We start from the raw sequence: 17,214 nt of genomic DNA, 5'->3' as shown, positions 1-17,214 counted from the left end.
CACTTTTTGCACCATAGTACGTTCATCTCTAGGAGACAGAACACGTCTCCTTCCTGAGCGGTATGACGGTTGCGTGGTCTCACGGTGTTTATACTTGCATACTATTGTTTGTCCAGTTGAAAGTGGTAGCTTCAGGCATTTGGAAATTGCTCCCAAGGATGTACCAGAATTGTGGAGGTCTACAATTTGTTTTCTGAGGTCTTGGCTGTTTTCTTTAGATTTTTCTATGATGTCAAACAAAGAGGCACTGATTTTGAAGGTAGCCCTTGAAATACATCCACAGGTACACCTCCAATTGACTCAAATGATTTCAATTAGCCTATCAGAAGCTTCTAAAGCCATTACATCATTTTCGGGAATTGTCCAAGAAATTTAAAGGCACAGTCAACTTACTGTATGCAAACTTCTGACCCACTGGAATTGTGATACAGTGAATTATAAGTGAAATAATCTGTCTGTAAACAATTGTTGGAAAAATTGCTTGTGTCATGCACAAAGTAGATGTCCTAACCGACTTGCCAAAACTATAGTTTGTTTCACAAGACATTTGTGGAGTGGTTGAAAAACGAGTTGTAATGACTACAATCTAAGTGTATGTAAACTTCTGATCCCTCGCTCTGAAACAGCACAACCACTGAAGTGTGCACTGCCATGCTGACTGTGGGATTGGTATGTGTGTGTGTATATTTAATGTGTGTGTTTGTATAATGTGTGTGTGTATATTTAATGTGTGTGTTTGTATAATGTGTGTGTGTATATTTAATGTGTGTGTTTGTATAATGTGTGTGTGTATATTTAATGTTATTGTGGGCAAAGGATGCGGTCCAAGATGACTCCTTAGAAACAGCCCCGGCCAAACCTGGACCAATTGTGTGCCACCCAATCATGGTTGTGATACAGGGGAGGGAGAGAGAGACAGCGGGTCTGAGGAGTGAGTGAGATACATGACTTCTGTTGGATGCTGTAGAAACATTTCCCTTCTCTTGTTCTTCCATCCATGTTGTTGCTCTTGTTTGTTGTCTAAGAGGAGTGGAGGGTGTCTTTGATATGAATGTATGATTGTGAATAATACAACTCTGCACAAACCAAGAACAATTACTTTCACCAATCTGACACTACCTTTCGTGGCTTAGACACCTGGAGTGTGTGTGTGTGTGTGTGTGATGTCACAGCTGAACAGGAAGAGGAAGCTCATCCTGGCTCATTTCCATGACAAACAGGTCCAAGGACACAAGAGCAGAACACACACGTAAGTGTTGGCATTGGCCACCAATTTCTTCTTCCTTCAGTCTCACAACCACACACTGCTGTGAGTGCTCTCTCTCCATCTCTTCCCTCCTCCCTCTCTCCTTCCATTCCCTTCATTCTCTCCCTCCTATCCTCTCAGGCATGCAGATGTGTGGTCAGTAATCACACACATGCAGACGCAGGCAAAAGCAGAGCTGCTTGCAGAAGAGCTCACTTTCACAGGGTCCCCCTCCTTCCTTATCTCTTCCACTCCCCTTCCATTTCTCTTTCCCCTTCCCTCTTTTGCACTTATCATTCAGGCTTATATGATCCAAGCCATCACTTGATGTTACCAAACATTTAAAAAATGCCTCATATCTTTGCACACAGAGACCGCCAGCCAGACATAAGCACTGTGAAATACATAGAGGTCAGAATACCTGGGTATACCTGGGCTTCAGATCAATACTCAACACTCACTGTCACATCATCACGTCAGTAGAACAGCCCCCCTCATAAACACAGTTGCTCCTGACCAATCACAGGATGGGGAGGGAAGGCAGACTGCAAATCCACATAGCGACAATTCAGATACATACATGTACCTCCACTAAGACGGGAGAAAGCAGCAGCAAAGCAGTGCTGTATCTTTAAGTGGTCATTGTAATGCAGGGCATCCCCAAGTGTGTTTTGGCCAGCTGCCAGACTGGGATGGGCGCACACACAAGCGCACACTCCCTCTCTCTCTGGTGCTCTCATTAAATCTAATCACTCAAATTCACTGTGTCGATGTCGATCCAGTGTGTGTGTTCCTCTACACCAGGCGGTGTCAGAGGAAGGCCCTAAAAATTGTCAAAGACCCCAGCCACCCTAGTCATAGACTGTTCTCTCTTTATACCACATGGCAAGCGGTACCGGAGTGCCAAGTCTAGGACAAAAAGGCTTCTCAACGGTTTTGCCCCCAAGCCATAAGACTCCTGAACAGGTAATCAAATGGCTACCTGGACTATTTGCATTGTGTACCACCCCGCACAACCCCTCTTTTACGCTGCTGCTACTCTGTTTCTCATCAAATCAAATTTGATTGGTCACATACACATGGTTAGCAGATGTTAATGCGAGTGTAGCGAAATGCTTGTGCTTCTAGTTCCGACCATGCAGTAATATCTAACACGTAATCTAACAATTTCACAACAACTACCTTTCACACACAAGTGTTGCGCCTTCTTCACCACGCTGTCAGTGTGGGTGGAACATTTCAGTTGGTCTGTGATGTGTACGCCCAGGAACTTAAAACTTGCCACCTTCTCCACTACTGTCCCGTCGATGTGGATAGGGGGATGCTCCCTCTGCTGTTTCCTGAATCCAAGATCATCTCCTTTGTTTTGTTGACGTTGAGTGTGAGGTTACACCACACTCCGAGGGCCCTCACCTCCTCCCTGTAGGCCATCTCGTCGTTGTTGGTAATCAAGCCTACTACTGTAGTGTTGTCTGCAAACTTGATGATTGAGTTGGAGGCATGTGTGGCCACGCAGTCATGGGTGAACAGGAAGCACGGGAGTAGGCTGAGAACACACCTCAGTGTTGAGGATCAGCGGGGTGGAGATGTTTCCTACCCTCACCACCTGGGGGCGTCCCGTCAGAAAGTCCAGGACCCAGTTGCACAGGGTGTGGTTGAGACCCATGGACGAGTTTGGAGGGTACTAAGGTGTTAAATGCTGAACGGTAGTCGATGAACAGCATTCTTACATAGATATCTCTTGTCCAGATGGGTTAGGACAGTGTGATTGTGATTGCGTCGTCTGTGGACCTATTGGGGCGGTAAGCTAATTGGAGTGGGTCTAGGGTGACAGGTAGGGTGGAGGTGATATGATCCTTGACTAGTCTCTCAAAGCACTTCATGATGATGGAAGTGAGTGCTAAACAGTTAAGATAGTTGTTTAGCTCAGATACCTTAGTTTTCTTGGGAACAGGAACAATGGTGGTCCTCTTGAAGCATGTGGGAACAGCAGACTGGGATAGGGATTGATTGAATATGTCCGTAAACACACCAGCCAGCTGGTTTGCGCATGCTCTGAGGATGTGACTGTGGATGCCATCTGGGCCTGCAGCCTGGCGAGGGTTAACACATTTAAGTGTTTTACTCATGTTGGCTGCGGTGAAGGAGAGCCCGCAGGTTTTGGTAGCGGACCGTGTCGGTGGCACTGTATTGTCCTCAAAGCGAGCAAAGAAGTTGTTTAGCTTGTCTGGGAGCAAGACATCGGGGTCCGCGAGGGGGCTGGTTTTCTATTTGTAGTCCGTGATTGACTGTAGACCCTGCCACATACCTCTCGTGTCTGAGCCGTTGAATTGCGACTCTACTTTGTCTCTATACTGATGCTTAGCTTGTTTGATTGCCTTGCGGAGGGAATAGCTACCACTGTTTGTATTCGGTCATGTTTCCAGTCGCCTTGCCCTGATTAAAAGCAGTGGTTCGCGCTTTCAGTTTTGTGCGAATGCTGCCCCCAACCAGAAACCCTGGATTGATGAAGGTTTTAATAGTCGCCGTGGGTACATCACAGATGCACTTGCCAATAAACTCATTCACAGAATCAGCGTATACATCAATGTTGTTGTTCAACGCTATCCGGAACATATCCCAGTCCACGTGATCGAAGCAATCTTGAAGCGTGGAATCAGATTGGTCGGACCAGCGTTGAACAGACCAGAGCACGGGCGTTTCCTGTTTTAGTTTCTGTCTATAACCTGGGAGCAACAAAATGGAGTCGTGGTCAGATTTGCTGAAGGAATGGGCGAGGGGGGGCTTTGTATGCGTCGTGGAAGTTAGAGTAACAATGATCCAAAATGTTGTCAGCCCGGGTCACGCATTCGTTACGCTGATAAAATTTAGGGAGATTAGCCTTGTTAAAATCCCCAGCTACAATAAATACAGACTCAGGATATGTGGTTTCCAGTTTACATAGTCCAATGAAGTTCTTTCAGGGCAGTCGAGGTGTCTGCTTGGGAGGGGATATACACGACTGTGATTTTAATCTAAGAGAATTCTCCTGGTAGATAATGCGGTCGTCATTTGATTGTAAGGAATACTAGGTCAGGTGAACAAAAGGACTTGAGTTCCTGTATGATGTTATGATCACACCACGACTCGTTAATCATAAGGCATACACCCCCACCCTTCTTCTTACCAGAGAGATGTTTGTTTCTGTCGGTGCGATGCGTGAAGAAACCAGGTGGCTGTACCGACTCTGATAACGTATCCCAAGTAAGCCATGTTTCCATGAAACAGAGAATGTTACAATCGCGGATGTCTCTCTGGATTTGAGAGATTTGGACCCTTGCTCGGATTTCGTCTACCTTGTTGTTAAGAGACTGGACATTGGCGAGTAGTATACTCGGGAGCGGTGGGCAACGTGCCCGTCAACGGAGCCTGACCAGAAAACCGCTCCGTCTGCGGCGCCGTTGTTTGGGGTCGCCTGCTTTGATCCGATCCATTGTCCTGGGTGGTGGACCAAACAGAGGATCCGCTTCGGGAAAGTCGTATTCCTGGTCATAATGTTGGTAAGTTGACATTGCTCTTATATCCAATAGTTCCTCCCAGTTGTATGTAATAAGACTTAAGATTTCCTGGGGTAACAGTGTAAGAAATAATACACAAAAAAACTAAATACTGCATAGTTTCCTAAGAACGCGAAGCGAGCCAGCCATCTCTGTTGGCGCCGGATACACTCATATATGCATAGTCACTTTAATTATACATTCATGTACATACTACCTCAATTGGCCCGACCAAACAGTGGTCGGGCCCCCGCACATTGGCTAACCGGGGTATCTGCATTGTGTCCCACCACCGCCTCTTTTACACTACTGCTACTCTCTGTTTATCATATATGCATAGTCACTTTAACCATATCTACATGTACATACTACCTCAAATCAGCCCGACTAACCGGTGCCTGTATATAGCCCCGCAACTGTTATAGCCTCGCTACTGTATACAGCCTCGCTACTGTTATTTTTCACTGTATTTTTACTGTTGTTTATATTTCTTTACTTACCTATTGTTCATCTAATTAATACATTTTTTGCACTGTTGGTTAGAGCCTGTAAGTAAGCATTTCACTGTAAGGTCTACTACACCTGTTGTATTCGGCGCACGTAACAAATAAACTTTGATTTGATTTGTGTGCCCAGGGAAGAGCCTGTGCATTCCGAGTTCATCAGTGACAGAAAGAGCACAACAGGAGGGAGAGACAGGGAGAGAAAGAGATGAGTAAAGAAGCAAGGAGGAAATTCTCTTCTATATACTCTTGAGATCCACTCAGCAATGTGTGTCTGTGTGCGTGGCTGAGCTGAGGATGTATTCGTGACCTTTCCTGATCAGAACACACACACACACACACAATGCCATTTCAGTCCAAACTCTTAACAGTCCTCTCCATTTCCTCCTTTCTCTTTGATATCAACCTGCAGGGACATCAGGCTTTTTCACAACAATGTGGAGTTCTTTCCTGTGAAAAGTGAAAGCCATTTCCTTTTCTGAGATAAGTGATCATGAAGGCACTGCAGTGCAGGTGATAAAGTCAGAATGTGTTTTATGTGCTCTGTGGTGCTGTGAGAGAGCATGTGAGGGCGAAAGAGTAAGAGAGTTCATCCCACACAGCCCTACAACATGCCCATGTAATTATGATGGGTGTAGAGCCATGTTCAGTGTATGTGGCCTGGCAACCACCTTGGTTGGAATATCCTACTGTTATGTGTGCAGTCCTCAGTATAATAATAATAAATTACATTTGTATAGTGTTTTTCATAGAATCTCAAAGCACTTCAAAAGCAAAAAACAAACAAGCAATACAGTAGGGCAAAAAAAGTATTTAGTCAGCCACCAATAGTGCAAGTTCTCCGACTTAATTTTCATCATAGGTACACTTCAACTATGACAGACAAAATGAGAAAAAAAATCCAGAAAATCACATTGTAGGATTTTTAATGAATTTATTTGCAAATTATGGTGGAAAATAAGTGTTTGGTCAATAACAAAAGTTTCTCAATAATTTGTTATATACCCTTTGTTGGCAATGACGTTTTCTGTAAGTCTTCACAAGGTTCACACACTGTTGCTGGTATTTTGGCCCATTCCTCCATGCAGATCTCCTCTAGAGCAGTGATGTTTTGGGGCTGTTGCTGGGCAACACGGACTTTCAACTCCCTCCAAAGATTTTCTATGGGGTTGAGATCTGGAGACTGGCAAGGCCACTCCAGGACCTTGAAATGCTTCTTACGAAGCCACTCCTTCGTTGCCCGGGCGGTGTGTTTGGGATCATTGTCATGCTGAAAGACCCAGCCACGTTTCATCTTCAATGCCCTTGCTGATGGAAGGAGGTTGTCACTCAAAATCTCACGATACATGGCCCCATTCATTCTTTCCTTTACACGGATCAGTCGTCCTGGTCCCTTTGCAGAAAAACAGCCCCAAAGTATGATGTTTCCACCCCCATGCTTCACAGTAGGTATGGTGTTCTTTGGATGCAACTCAGCATTCTTTGTCCTCCAAACACGACGAGTTGAGTTTTTACCAAAAAGTTATATTTTGGTTTCATCTGACCATATGACATTCTCGCAATCTTCTTCTAGATCATCCAAATGCTCTCTAGCAAACTTCAAACGGGCCTGGACATGTACTGGCTTAAGCAGGGGGACACGTCTGGCACTGCAGGATTTGAGTCCCTGGCGGCGTAGTGTGTTACTGATGGTAGGCTTTGTTACTTTGGTCCCAGCTCTCTGCAGGTCATTCACTAGGTCCCCCCCGTGTGGTTCTGGGATTTTTGCTCCCCGTTCTTGTGATAATTTTGACCCCACGGGGTGAGATCTTGCGTGGAGCCCCAGATCGAGGGAGATTATCAGTGGTCTTGTATGTCTTCCATTTCCTAATAATTGCTCCCACAGTTGATTTATTCAAACCAAGCTGCTTACCTATTGCAGATTCAGTCTTCCCAGCCTGGTGCATGTCTACAATTTTGTTTCTGGTGTCCTTTGACAGCTCTTTGGTCTTGGCCATAGTGGAGTTTGGAGTGTGACTGTTTGAGGTTGTGGACAGGTGTCTTTTATACTGATAACAAGTTCAAACAGGTGCCATTAATACAGGTAACGAGTGGAGGACAGAGGAGTCTCTTAAAGAAGAAGTTACAGGTCTGTGAGAGCCAGAAATCGTGCTTGTTTGTAGGTGTCCAAATACTTATTTTCCACCATAATTTGCAAATAAATTCATAAGAAATCCTACAATGTGATTTTCTGGATTTTTTTTCTCATTTTGTCTGTCATAGTTGAAGTGTACCTATGATGAAAATTACAGGCCTCTCATCTTTTTAAGTGGGAGAACTTGCACAATTGGTGGCTGACTAAATACTTTTTTGCCCCACTGTATTCAGGTCAACCGATAGAGGCCAAGTCTTTGAAAGCTGCATCCTACAAAGATGGTGAGTGTCCGTTCATGGGTGAATGGAGAGAGCTGGTCAGAGGGTGGTAGATCATTGTTATGGAGTCCGCTGATGATCTTGTAGAGGGCGTCTTACACTTGGACCTGAATGGCGCCGGAGGAGATTTTACGGGCTCTTAACAATTGTGCTATTGTGTGTTTTTTCACATTATTTGTAACTTATTTTGAACATAATGTTTCTGCCACCATCTCTTATGACCGAAAATAACTTCTGGATATCAGGACAGCAATTACTCACCTTGTACTGGACAAAGATTTTTACTTTAACGATTCGGACACGAAGGATTTACTTCAGACACCCGACAAGGCCCACATCCCAGTCATTCGCAGGAGAAAGAGACATTGGGGACGTAGGGCGGGGTGCCTTGTAAGGATCCGACGGCAAGTGGGTGATCTGCCTCTACCATCAGTCCTATTAGCTAACGTACAATCATTGGATAACAAAATAGACAAGCTACGATCACGAATATCCTACCAACGGGACATTAAAACTGTAATATCTTATGTTTTACCGAGTCATGGTTGAACAACGACATTGATAAAATACAGCTGGTGGGGTTTACGCTGCATCGGCAAGATAGAACTATTGCCTCCGTTAAAGACAAGGGGTGTGGGTCTGTGTATATTTTTAAACAACAGCTGGTGCACGAAATCTAATATTAAGGAAGTCTCGAGGTTTGGTCTGAGGTAGAGTATCTCATGATAAGCTGTAGACCACACTATTTACCAAGAGAGTTGGTATATTTTTCATAGCTGTCTATTTACCACCACAAACCGATACTGGCATAAAGTCCGCACTCAATGAGTTGTATAAGGCCATAAGCAAACAGGAAAACGCTCATCCAGAGGCAGTGCTCCTAGTAGCCGGGGACTTTAATGCAGGGAAAATTAAATTAGTTTAACCTCATTTCTACCAGCATGTTAAATGTGCAACCAGAGGAAAAAAACTAACTCTAGGCCACCTTTACTCCACACACAGAGACACGCACAAAGCTCTCCCTCACCCTCCATTTGGCAAATCTGAACATAATTCTGTCCTCCTGATTCCTGCTTACAGGCAAAAACTAAAGCAGGAAGCACCAGTGACTCGGTCAATAAAGAAGTGGTCAGATGATGCAGATGCTAAGCTACAGGACTGTTTTGCTAGCACAGACTGGAATATGTTCCGGGATTCTTCCGATGGCAGTGACCACATCAGTCACTGGCTTCATCAATAAGTGTATCAGTGACGTTGTCCCCACATTGACCGTACGTACATACCCCAACCAGAAGCCATGGATTACAGGCAGCAGTTTAAGGGTAGAGCTGCCACTTTCAAGGAGCAGGACTCGAACCCGATCGCTTATAAGAAATCCTGCTATGCCATGAGACAAACCATCAAACAGGCAAAGCGTCAATACAGCACTAAGATTGAATCATACTACATCGGCTCCAACGCTCGTCGGATGTGGCAGGGCTTGCAAACAACTGTATTACAGACTACAAAGGGAAGCACAGCCGCAAGCTGCCCAGTGACACATGCCTACCAGACAAGCTAAATTACTTCTATGCTCGCGTCGAGGCAAGCAACACTGAAGTATGCATGAGAGCATCAGCTGTTCCGGACGACTGTGTGATCACGCTCTCCATAGCTGATGTGAATAAGACCTTTAGAAACAGGTCAACATTCACAAGGCCTCAGGGCTAGACGGATTGCCAGGATGTGTACTCCGAGCATGTACTGACCACCTGTCCCTGACTGAGTCTGTAATACCAACATGTTTCAAGCAGACCACCATAGTCCCTGTGCTCAAGAACACGAAGGTAACCTGCCTAAATGACGACCGACCCGTAGCATTCACGTCTGTAGCCATGAAGTGCTTTGAAAGGCTGGTCATGGCTCACATCAACACCCTTATCCCAGAAACCCTAGACCGACTCCAATTTGAAAACCGGCCCAACAGATCCACAGATGATGCAATCTCTACTGCACTCCACACTGCCCTTTCCCACCTGGACAAAAGGAACACCTACGTGAGAATACTATTCATTGACTACAGCTCAGCGTTCAACACCATAGTTCCTTCAAAGCTCATCACTAAGTTAAAGACCCTTGGAATAAACACCTCCCTCTGCAACTGGATCCTGGACTTCCTGACGGGACGCCCCCAGGTGGTAAGGGTAGGTATCAACACACCTGCAACGCAGATCCTCAACACGTGGGCCCCGTGCTCAGTCCCCTCCCGCTTTTAGGATAATACAGTGCCACCATCGCGGCCAGCTTACAAGGACTGTGCCACCCCCCCTTCTCCTTCTCCATGGCCGACGTGAGTAAGACACTTAAAATGTGTTAATCCTTGCAAGGCTGCTAGCCCAGATGGCATCCCTAGTCGTGTCCTCAGAGCATGCGCAGACCAGCTGGCTGGTGTGTTTACTGACATATTCAATCGCTCCCTATCCTAGTCTGCAGTCTCCACATGCTTCAAGATGTCCACCATTTTTCTTGTACCCAAGAAGGCAAAGGTAACTGAACTAAATGTCTACCGCTCTGTAGCACTCACTTCTGTCATCATGAAGTGCTTTGAGGGGCTGGGCAAGGATCATATCACCACCTTACCGGCCACCCTAGACCCACTTCAGTTTGCATACCCCCCAACAGGTCCACAGACGATGCATTCACCATCACACTGCCCTATCCCATCTGGACAAGAGGAATACTTTTGTAAGAATGCTGTTCATTTACTAGAGCTCAGCATTCAACACCATAGAACCCTCCAAGCTGGAGGCCCTGGGTCTCAACCCCGCTCTGTGCAATTGGGTCCTGGACTTTGACGGGCCGCCCCCGGTGGTGAAGGTAGGAAACAACATCTCTACTTCGCTGACCCTCAACACCGGGGCCCCACAAGGGTGCGTGCTCAGCCCCCTCCTGTACTCCCTGCTCACCCACGACAGCGTGGCCATGCACGCCTCCAACTCAATCATCAAGTTTGCAGATGACACAACAGTAGTGGGCTTGATTACCAACAACAATGAGACAACCTACAGGAAAGAGGTGATGGCACTCGAAGTGTGGTGTCAGGAAAACAACCTCTCACTCAACGTCAACAAAACAAAGGAGATGATCGTGGACTTCAGGAAACAGCAGAGGGAGCACCCCCCTATCCACATCGAAGGGACAGCAGTGGAGAAGGTGGAACGTTTTAAGTTCCACGGCATACACATCACAGACAAACTGAAATGGTCCACCCACATAGACAGTGTGGTGAAGAAGGGGCAACAGCGCCTCTTCAACCTCAGGAGGCTGATGAAATTTGGCTTGTCACCCAATACCCTGACAAACTTTTACAGATGCACCATCGAGAGCATCCTGTCAGGCTGTATCACAGCCTGGTATGGGAACTGCACTGCCCTCAACGGCAAGGCTCTCCAGAGGGTGGTGCGGTCTGCACAACGCAAACTACCTGCCCTCCATGACACCTAGAGCACCCAATGTCACAGGCTGGCCAAAAAGACCATCAAGGACAACCACCACCCGAGCCACTACCTGTTCACCCCGCTACCATCCAGAAGGAGAGGTCAGTACAGGTGCATCAAAGCTGGGACCGAGAGACTGAAAAACAGCTTCTATCTCAAGGCCATCAGACTGCTAAACAGCAATCACTAACTCAGAGAGGCTGTTGCCTATATTGAGACCCAAATCACTGGCCTCTTTAATAAATGGATCACTAGTCACTTTAAATAATGCCACTTTAATAATGTTTTCATATCTAATATTACTCATATCATATGTAAACTCAACAAAAAAAAGAAACATCCTCTCACTGTCAACTGCGTTTATTTTCAGCAAACTTAACATGTGTAAATATTTGTATGAACATAACAAGACTCAACAACTGAGAGATAAACTGAACAAATACATAAACTGAATAAGTTCCACAGACATGTGACTAACCGAAATGGAATAATGTGTCCCTGAACTAAGGGGGGAGGGTCAAAATCAAAAGTAACAGTCAGTATCTGGTGTGGCCACCAGCTGCATTAAGTACTGCAGTGCATCTCCTCGTGAGATGTTACCCCACTCTTCCGCCAAGGCACCTGGACATTTCCTAGCCCTCACCCTCCGATCCAACAGTTCCCAGACATGCTCAATGGGATTGAGATCCGGGCTCTTCAGTGGACATGGCAGAACACTGACATTCCTGTCGTGCAGGAAATCACGCACAGAACGAGCAGTATGGCTGGTGGCATTGTCATGCTTGAGGATCATGTCAGGATCAGCCTGAAGGGTACCACATGAGGGAGGAGGATGTCTTCCCTGTAACGCACAGCATTGAGGTTGCCTGAAATGACATCAAGCTCAGTTCGATGATGCTGTGACACACCGCCCCAGACCATGACGGACCCTCCACCTCCAAATCGATCCCACTCCAGAGTACAGGCCTCGGTGTAATGCTCATTCCTTCGACGATAAACGTGAATCCAACCACCCCTGGTGAGACAAAACCGCGACTCGTCAGTGAAGAGAACTTTTTGCCAGTTCTGTCTGGCCCAGCAACAGTGAGCTTGTGCCCATAGGCGACGTTGTTGCCGGTGATGTCTGGTGAGGACCTGCCTTGCATAGGCCTACAAGCCCTCAGTCCAGCCTTTCGGGATTGTACATTCCTGGTGTAACTCGGGTAGTTGTTGTTGCCATCCTGTACCAGTCCCGCAGGTGTGATGTTCGGATGTACCGATCCTGTGCAGGTGTTGTTACACATGGTCTCAAATCAAATCAAAGTTTATTTGTCACGTGCACCGAATACAACAGGTATACAACAGGTACTTTACAGTGAAATGCTTACTTACAGGCTCTAACCAATAGTGCAGAAAAGGTATTAGGTGAACAATAGGTAAGTAAAGAAATAAAAACAGTAAAAAGACAGTGGGGAAAAACAGTAGCGAGGCTATATACAATAGCGAGGCTATGAAAGTGACGAGGCTACATACAGACACCGGTTAGTCAGGCTGATTGAGGTAGTATGTACATGTAGATATGGTTAAAGTGACTATGCATATATGATGAACAGAGATTAGCAGTAGCGTAAAGTGGGGTTGGTGGGTGGCGGGACACACAGCAGATAGCCCGGTTAGCCAATGTGCGGGAGCACTGGTTGGTTGGGCCAATTGAGATAGTATGTACATATGTACATGAATGTATAGTTAAAGTGACTGTGCATATATGATAAACAGAGAGTAGCAGCAGCATAAAAGAGGGGTTGGGGGGACACACAATGCAAATAGTCCGGGTAGCCATTTGATTACCTGTTCAGGAGTCTTATGGCTTGGGGATAAAAACTGTTGAGAAGCCTTTTTGTCCTAGACTTGGCACTCCGGTACCGATTGCCATGCGGTAGTAGAGAGAATAGTCTATAATTGGGGTGGCTGGGGTCTTTGACAATTTTTAGGGCCTTCCTCTGACACCGCCTGGTGTAGAGGTCCTGGATGGCAGGCAGCTTAACCCCAGTGATGTACTGGGCGTACGCACTATCCTCTGTAGTGCCTTGTGGTCGGAGGCAGAGCAATTGTCGTACCAGGCAGTGATGCAACCAGGATGCTCTCTATGTTGCAGCTGTAGGTCTGTGGTCTGCCACTGCGAGGACGATCAGCTGTCCGTCCTGTCTCCCTGTAGTGCTGTCTTAGGTGTCTCACCGTACAGACATAGCAATTTATTGCCCTGGCCACATCTGCAATCCTCATGCCTCCTTGCAGCATGCCTAAGGCACGTTTGCGCAGATGAGCAGGGACCCTGGGCATATTTCTTTGTGTTTTTCAGAGTTAGTAGAAAGGCCTCTTTAGTGTCCTAAGTTTTCATATCTGTGACCTTAATTGCCTACCGTCTGTAAGCTGTTAGTGTCTTAATGACCGTTCCACAGGTGCATGTTCATTAATTGGTTATGGTTCATTGAACAAGCATGGGAAACTGTGTTTAAACCCTTTACAATGAAGATCTGTGAAGTTATTTGGATTTTTACGAATTATCTTTGAAAGACGGTCCTGAAAAAGGGACGTTTATATACTGTATTTTATACCATCTATTGCACCTATGCCGCTCGGCCATCGCTAATCCATATATTTATATGTACATATTCTTATTTCGATTTGTGTGTATTAGGTAGTTGTTGGGGAATTGTTAGATTACTTGTTAGTTATTACTGCACTGTCAGAACTAGAAGCATAAGCATTTCGCTACACTCGCATAAACATCTGCTAAACATGTGTATGTGACCAATAAAATTTGATTTACTCCCTGTTCATCCATGACTGCATTGCCAGGCACGACTCCAACACCATCATTAAGTTTTTCCCGACGACACAACACTGACAACGATGAAACAGCCTATAGAGAGGAGGTCAGAGACCTGGCTGTGTGGTGCCAGGATAACAACCTCTCCCTCAATGTGATCAAGACAAAGGAGATGATTGCGGACTACAGGAAAAGGAGGACCGAGCACACCCCCATTCTCATCTACGGGACTGTAGTGGTGCAGGTTAAGAGCTTCAAGTTCCTTGGTGTCCACATCACCATCAAACTATCATGGTCCAAACACACCAAGACTGTCGTGAAGAGGTCACGACAAAGCCTATTCCCCCTCAGGAGACTGAAAAGATTTGGCATGGGTCCTCAGATCCTTAAAATGTTCTACAGCTGCACCATCGAGAGCATCCTGCATCTCCGCCTGGTATGGCAACTGCTCGGCCTCCGACCGGAAGGAAGTACATCACTTGGGCCAGGTGGCTGGAGTCTAACATTTTTTGGGGCCTTCCTTTGACACTGCCTGGTATAGAGGTCCTGGATGGCAGGAAGCTTGTCTTGGTGTGTTTGGACCTTGATAGTTTGATGGGGATGTGGACACCAACTCCACTTACATGTACATATTACCTCAATTACCTCGACTAACCTGTGCCCCACACATTGACTCTGTACCAGTACCTCCTGTATAAAGCCTCGCTACGGTTATTTTGACTTAACACTGATTTTTCTTAAAACTGCATTGTTGGTAAGGGCTTGTAAGTAAACATTTCACTGTAAGGTCTACCTGTTGTACTCGGCGTATGTGACATAACATTTGATTTGATTCTAGCCACTGCACTTCTCCTCTTCCACTCTGTGTAACACAGTGTAGGATGCTGATGCCTCAGCAGCTCCGGGCGCCAGAACGCTCACCACACAAAGTAGCCAGGTCACCCGTGATTACAAGTCTGTATTCAACATCCATCCATGACTGAGGATGTATTTAGTTCAGTGCTATTGTAAGATGTGACATTTAACAGAATCAGTCTCACGTGGAACACCTGTACAGTCAGTCAGTGCTCTCCCCAGATGCTTCCCTCATCTCATACCGTACCACAGGACATCGTGGTGGGGAGACGGTGCAGTTCCATAGTTACAGCACTGTGCAGAGTTCCGACTGTCACAGTAACCATAACACGCCTCTCTCCTTGGGGACATCAGTGGGGTTGACAAGACGATGAAACCTACGCCATGTCCCACTCCCACCATACGCAGAGTGCAGTGCTCATTATATACAGTTTGTCAGACACACCGGGGGAGGGGGCCCGCTGCAGTCACAGCCTCTGAAGTAAACCAATACATGCAAACCATTAGTGGAACAGAACCAACACAGACAGAGAGACATTCAGAGCTCCCAGCTATGACAAATACCCACTACTACTCCACTCTATACCCACTGACTGTAGTGTAGCCTACTACTGGCAAACACCCTCACTTCCACATGGCTGAGAATGATCAAGGGTGCTGCAGAATCCACCCCTCATCCTCTCCCCACCAGGCACCTTACAGCACTCAGGATGAACCCAGAGATACTAACTTCTCATTATGAGGTGTCATCCCCACTACACATCCATTTTCCAAACAAGCCATGTGTGAGAGGCGGTTGATCAGACATAATAGGCAGGTGTAGTGTACATGGACAGGTGTGTGTGTATATGAATGTGCCTATGAGAGAGGGGGATGTATAAACATGAGGTTGTGTATGAGGGGTGTATATGTGTGCGTACATATCGGTGTGTGCATGTGCGCGGGTTCGCGTGGGTGTGGATGTGTGACGCGTTAGTGATAGTTTCTTAGAAAAACATACCTTTCACCTGGCTCTCATACTCTGCAATTATCTCCTTGTCCTTCTTGCTCCTGACCAGGTTCGACATGTCGGCGCACTAACGATGGTCAATCAGATAACGGTCCAAATATTGATTATTCCGTTCCACCGCGCGTCCACGATGCCCGAGGCACTATCGCAAACCACAGGTTACATACTAGGGAATAGATCCACTCACTGCCGCAACAACAGAATGTATTATTCCTCCCCAAGGGATGGCGGATACAACGCTCAATCAGCCAGAATCACCCTTTCCATAGAGCCGCCCGTGACCGCCTGAGCCATGCTACGGGTTCTGTGAGCTGTCAACTGGGAAGCAGGTAGTAACAAATTCCCATTAGCAAGCTCAATGAGCGCGGCAGAAGCCTACACGCACTGGGCTGCGGTAAGAGAGGGGTGCACGCCCACTAGGTAATCCAGCGGAACACTGGTCCGTCTCGTTCGCCGGAGTTTCTCCCGGGGTGTTTGCGTGAGTACTATGTGCAATTTATGTCTGTGACCTAACCCTGTAGTAACCTTTCACACAAACTATGAGCTACGCTAAACTGCATGCTGCTCAATGCCATGGGAAAGGGTGAAACTCGGGGGCGTGTACCCAGAGATGATTGACAGTTAAGCCGACAGTGACCACTTAAACCTTGTTCACATTGGCAGTTTGAAGTGACTCAAATCTTTTTTCGATTCGAGCCCGTTCTTTTTAGCTGCAGGCAAAAAGCACATGGAATCAGATGTTTTTATTTAACCAGGCAAGTCAGTTATTTAGAACAAATTATTATTTACAATGACAGCCTACCGAAAGGCCTCCTGAGGGGAAGGGGGCTGGGATTAAAAATAAATGAAAATATAGGACAAAAACACATGACAGGAGAGACAACTCGACATAAAGAGAGACCTAATACAACATAGCATGGCAGCAACACATGGTAGCAGCACAAAACAGGGTAAAATATTGAGCACAGACAACAGCAAGAAGGTAGAGACAACAATACATCACGCAAATCAGCCACAACTATCACTAAGTGTGTCCATAATTGAGTCTTTGAATGAAGAGATTGAGATAAAACTTTCCACTTTGAGTGTTTGTTGCAGCTCTTTCCAATGCCTAATGGACTCCCGACGGGGAGTGGGCTCCAATACCTTGTGGACAGGGAGGAGTACGGCCCAGAGGAACAGTGTTGGGTTCCGGTGGATGACATTCTGAATCCCAACATCATCCGTGATTTCCATTTTCGCCGACCGGCCCGCTCCTCGGGGCCGTTACTCTGGCCGGCATCGTCCTGTGGCTACTCCCCTCCGGCTTCGAAGTCACTGGTTTACTAACCACCGGTCCTGGCAACCATCATTACACACACCTGGCAT

The 17,214-nt window shown here is 46.4% G+C and overlaps 1 protein-coding gene across 2 annotated transcripts in view; it reads right to left on the bottom strand.

Moving 5' to 3' along the window:
- LOC110501063 (SLIT-ROBO Rho GTPase-activating protein 1-like) overlaps positions 1–16,453 on the bottom strand; it is a 30,474-nt gene extending 14,021 nt beyond the window's left edge. The window contains exon 1 of one of the 2 annotated variants that reach the window (XM_036957659.1): positions 15,838–16,453. In XM_036957659.1, coding sequence (XP_036813554.1) covers positions 15,838–15,904 — 67 coding nt within the window. In that variant the 5' untranslated portion in view covers positions 15,905–16,453. The remainder of the gene's footprint in view (positions 1–15,837) is intronic. The other variant, XM_036957660.1, reaches the window with a different exon arrangement.
- Positions 16,454–17,214: the final 761 nt, after the last annotated feature.

This window comes from Oncorhynchus mykiss, chromosome 21 (genome assembly GCF_013265735.2).
Source record: "Oncorhynchus mykiss isolate Arlee chromosome 21, USDA_OmykA_1.1, whole genome shotgun sequence".
Classification (NCBI taxonomy): Eukaryota; Metazoa; Chordata; class Actinopteri; order Salmoniformes; family Salmonidae; genus Oncorhynchus; species Oncorhynchus mykiss.
Note: the sequence above shows the minus strand (reverse complement) of the source record. Positions and strands in the feature narration are given on the sequence as shown.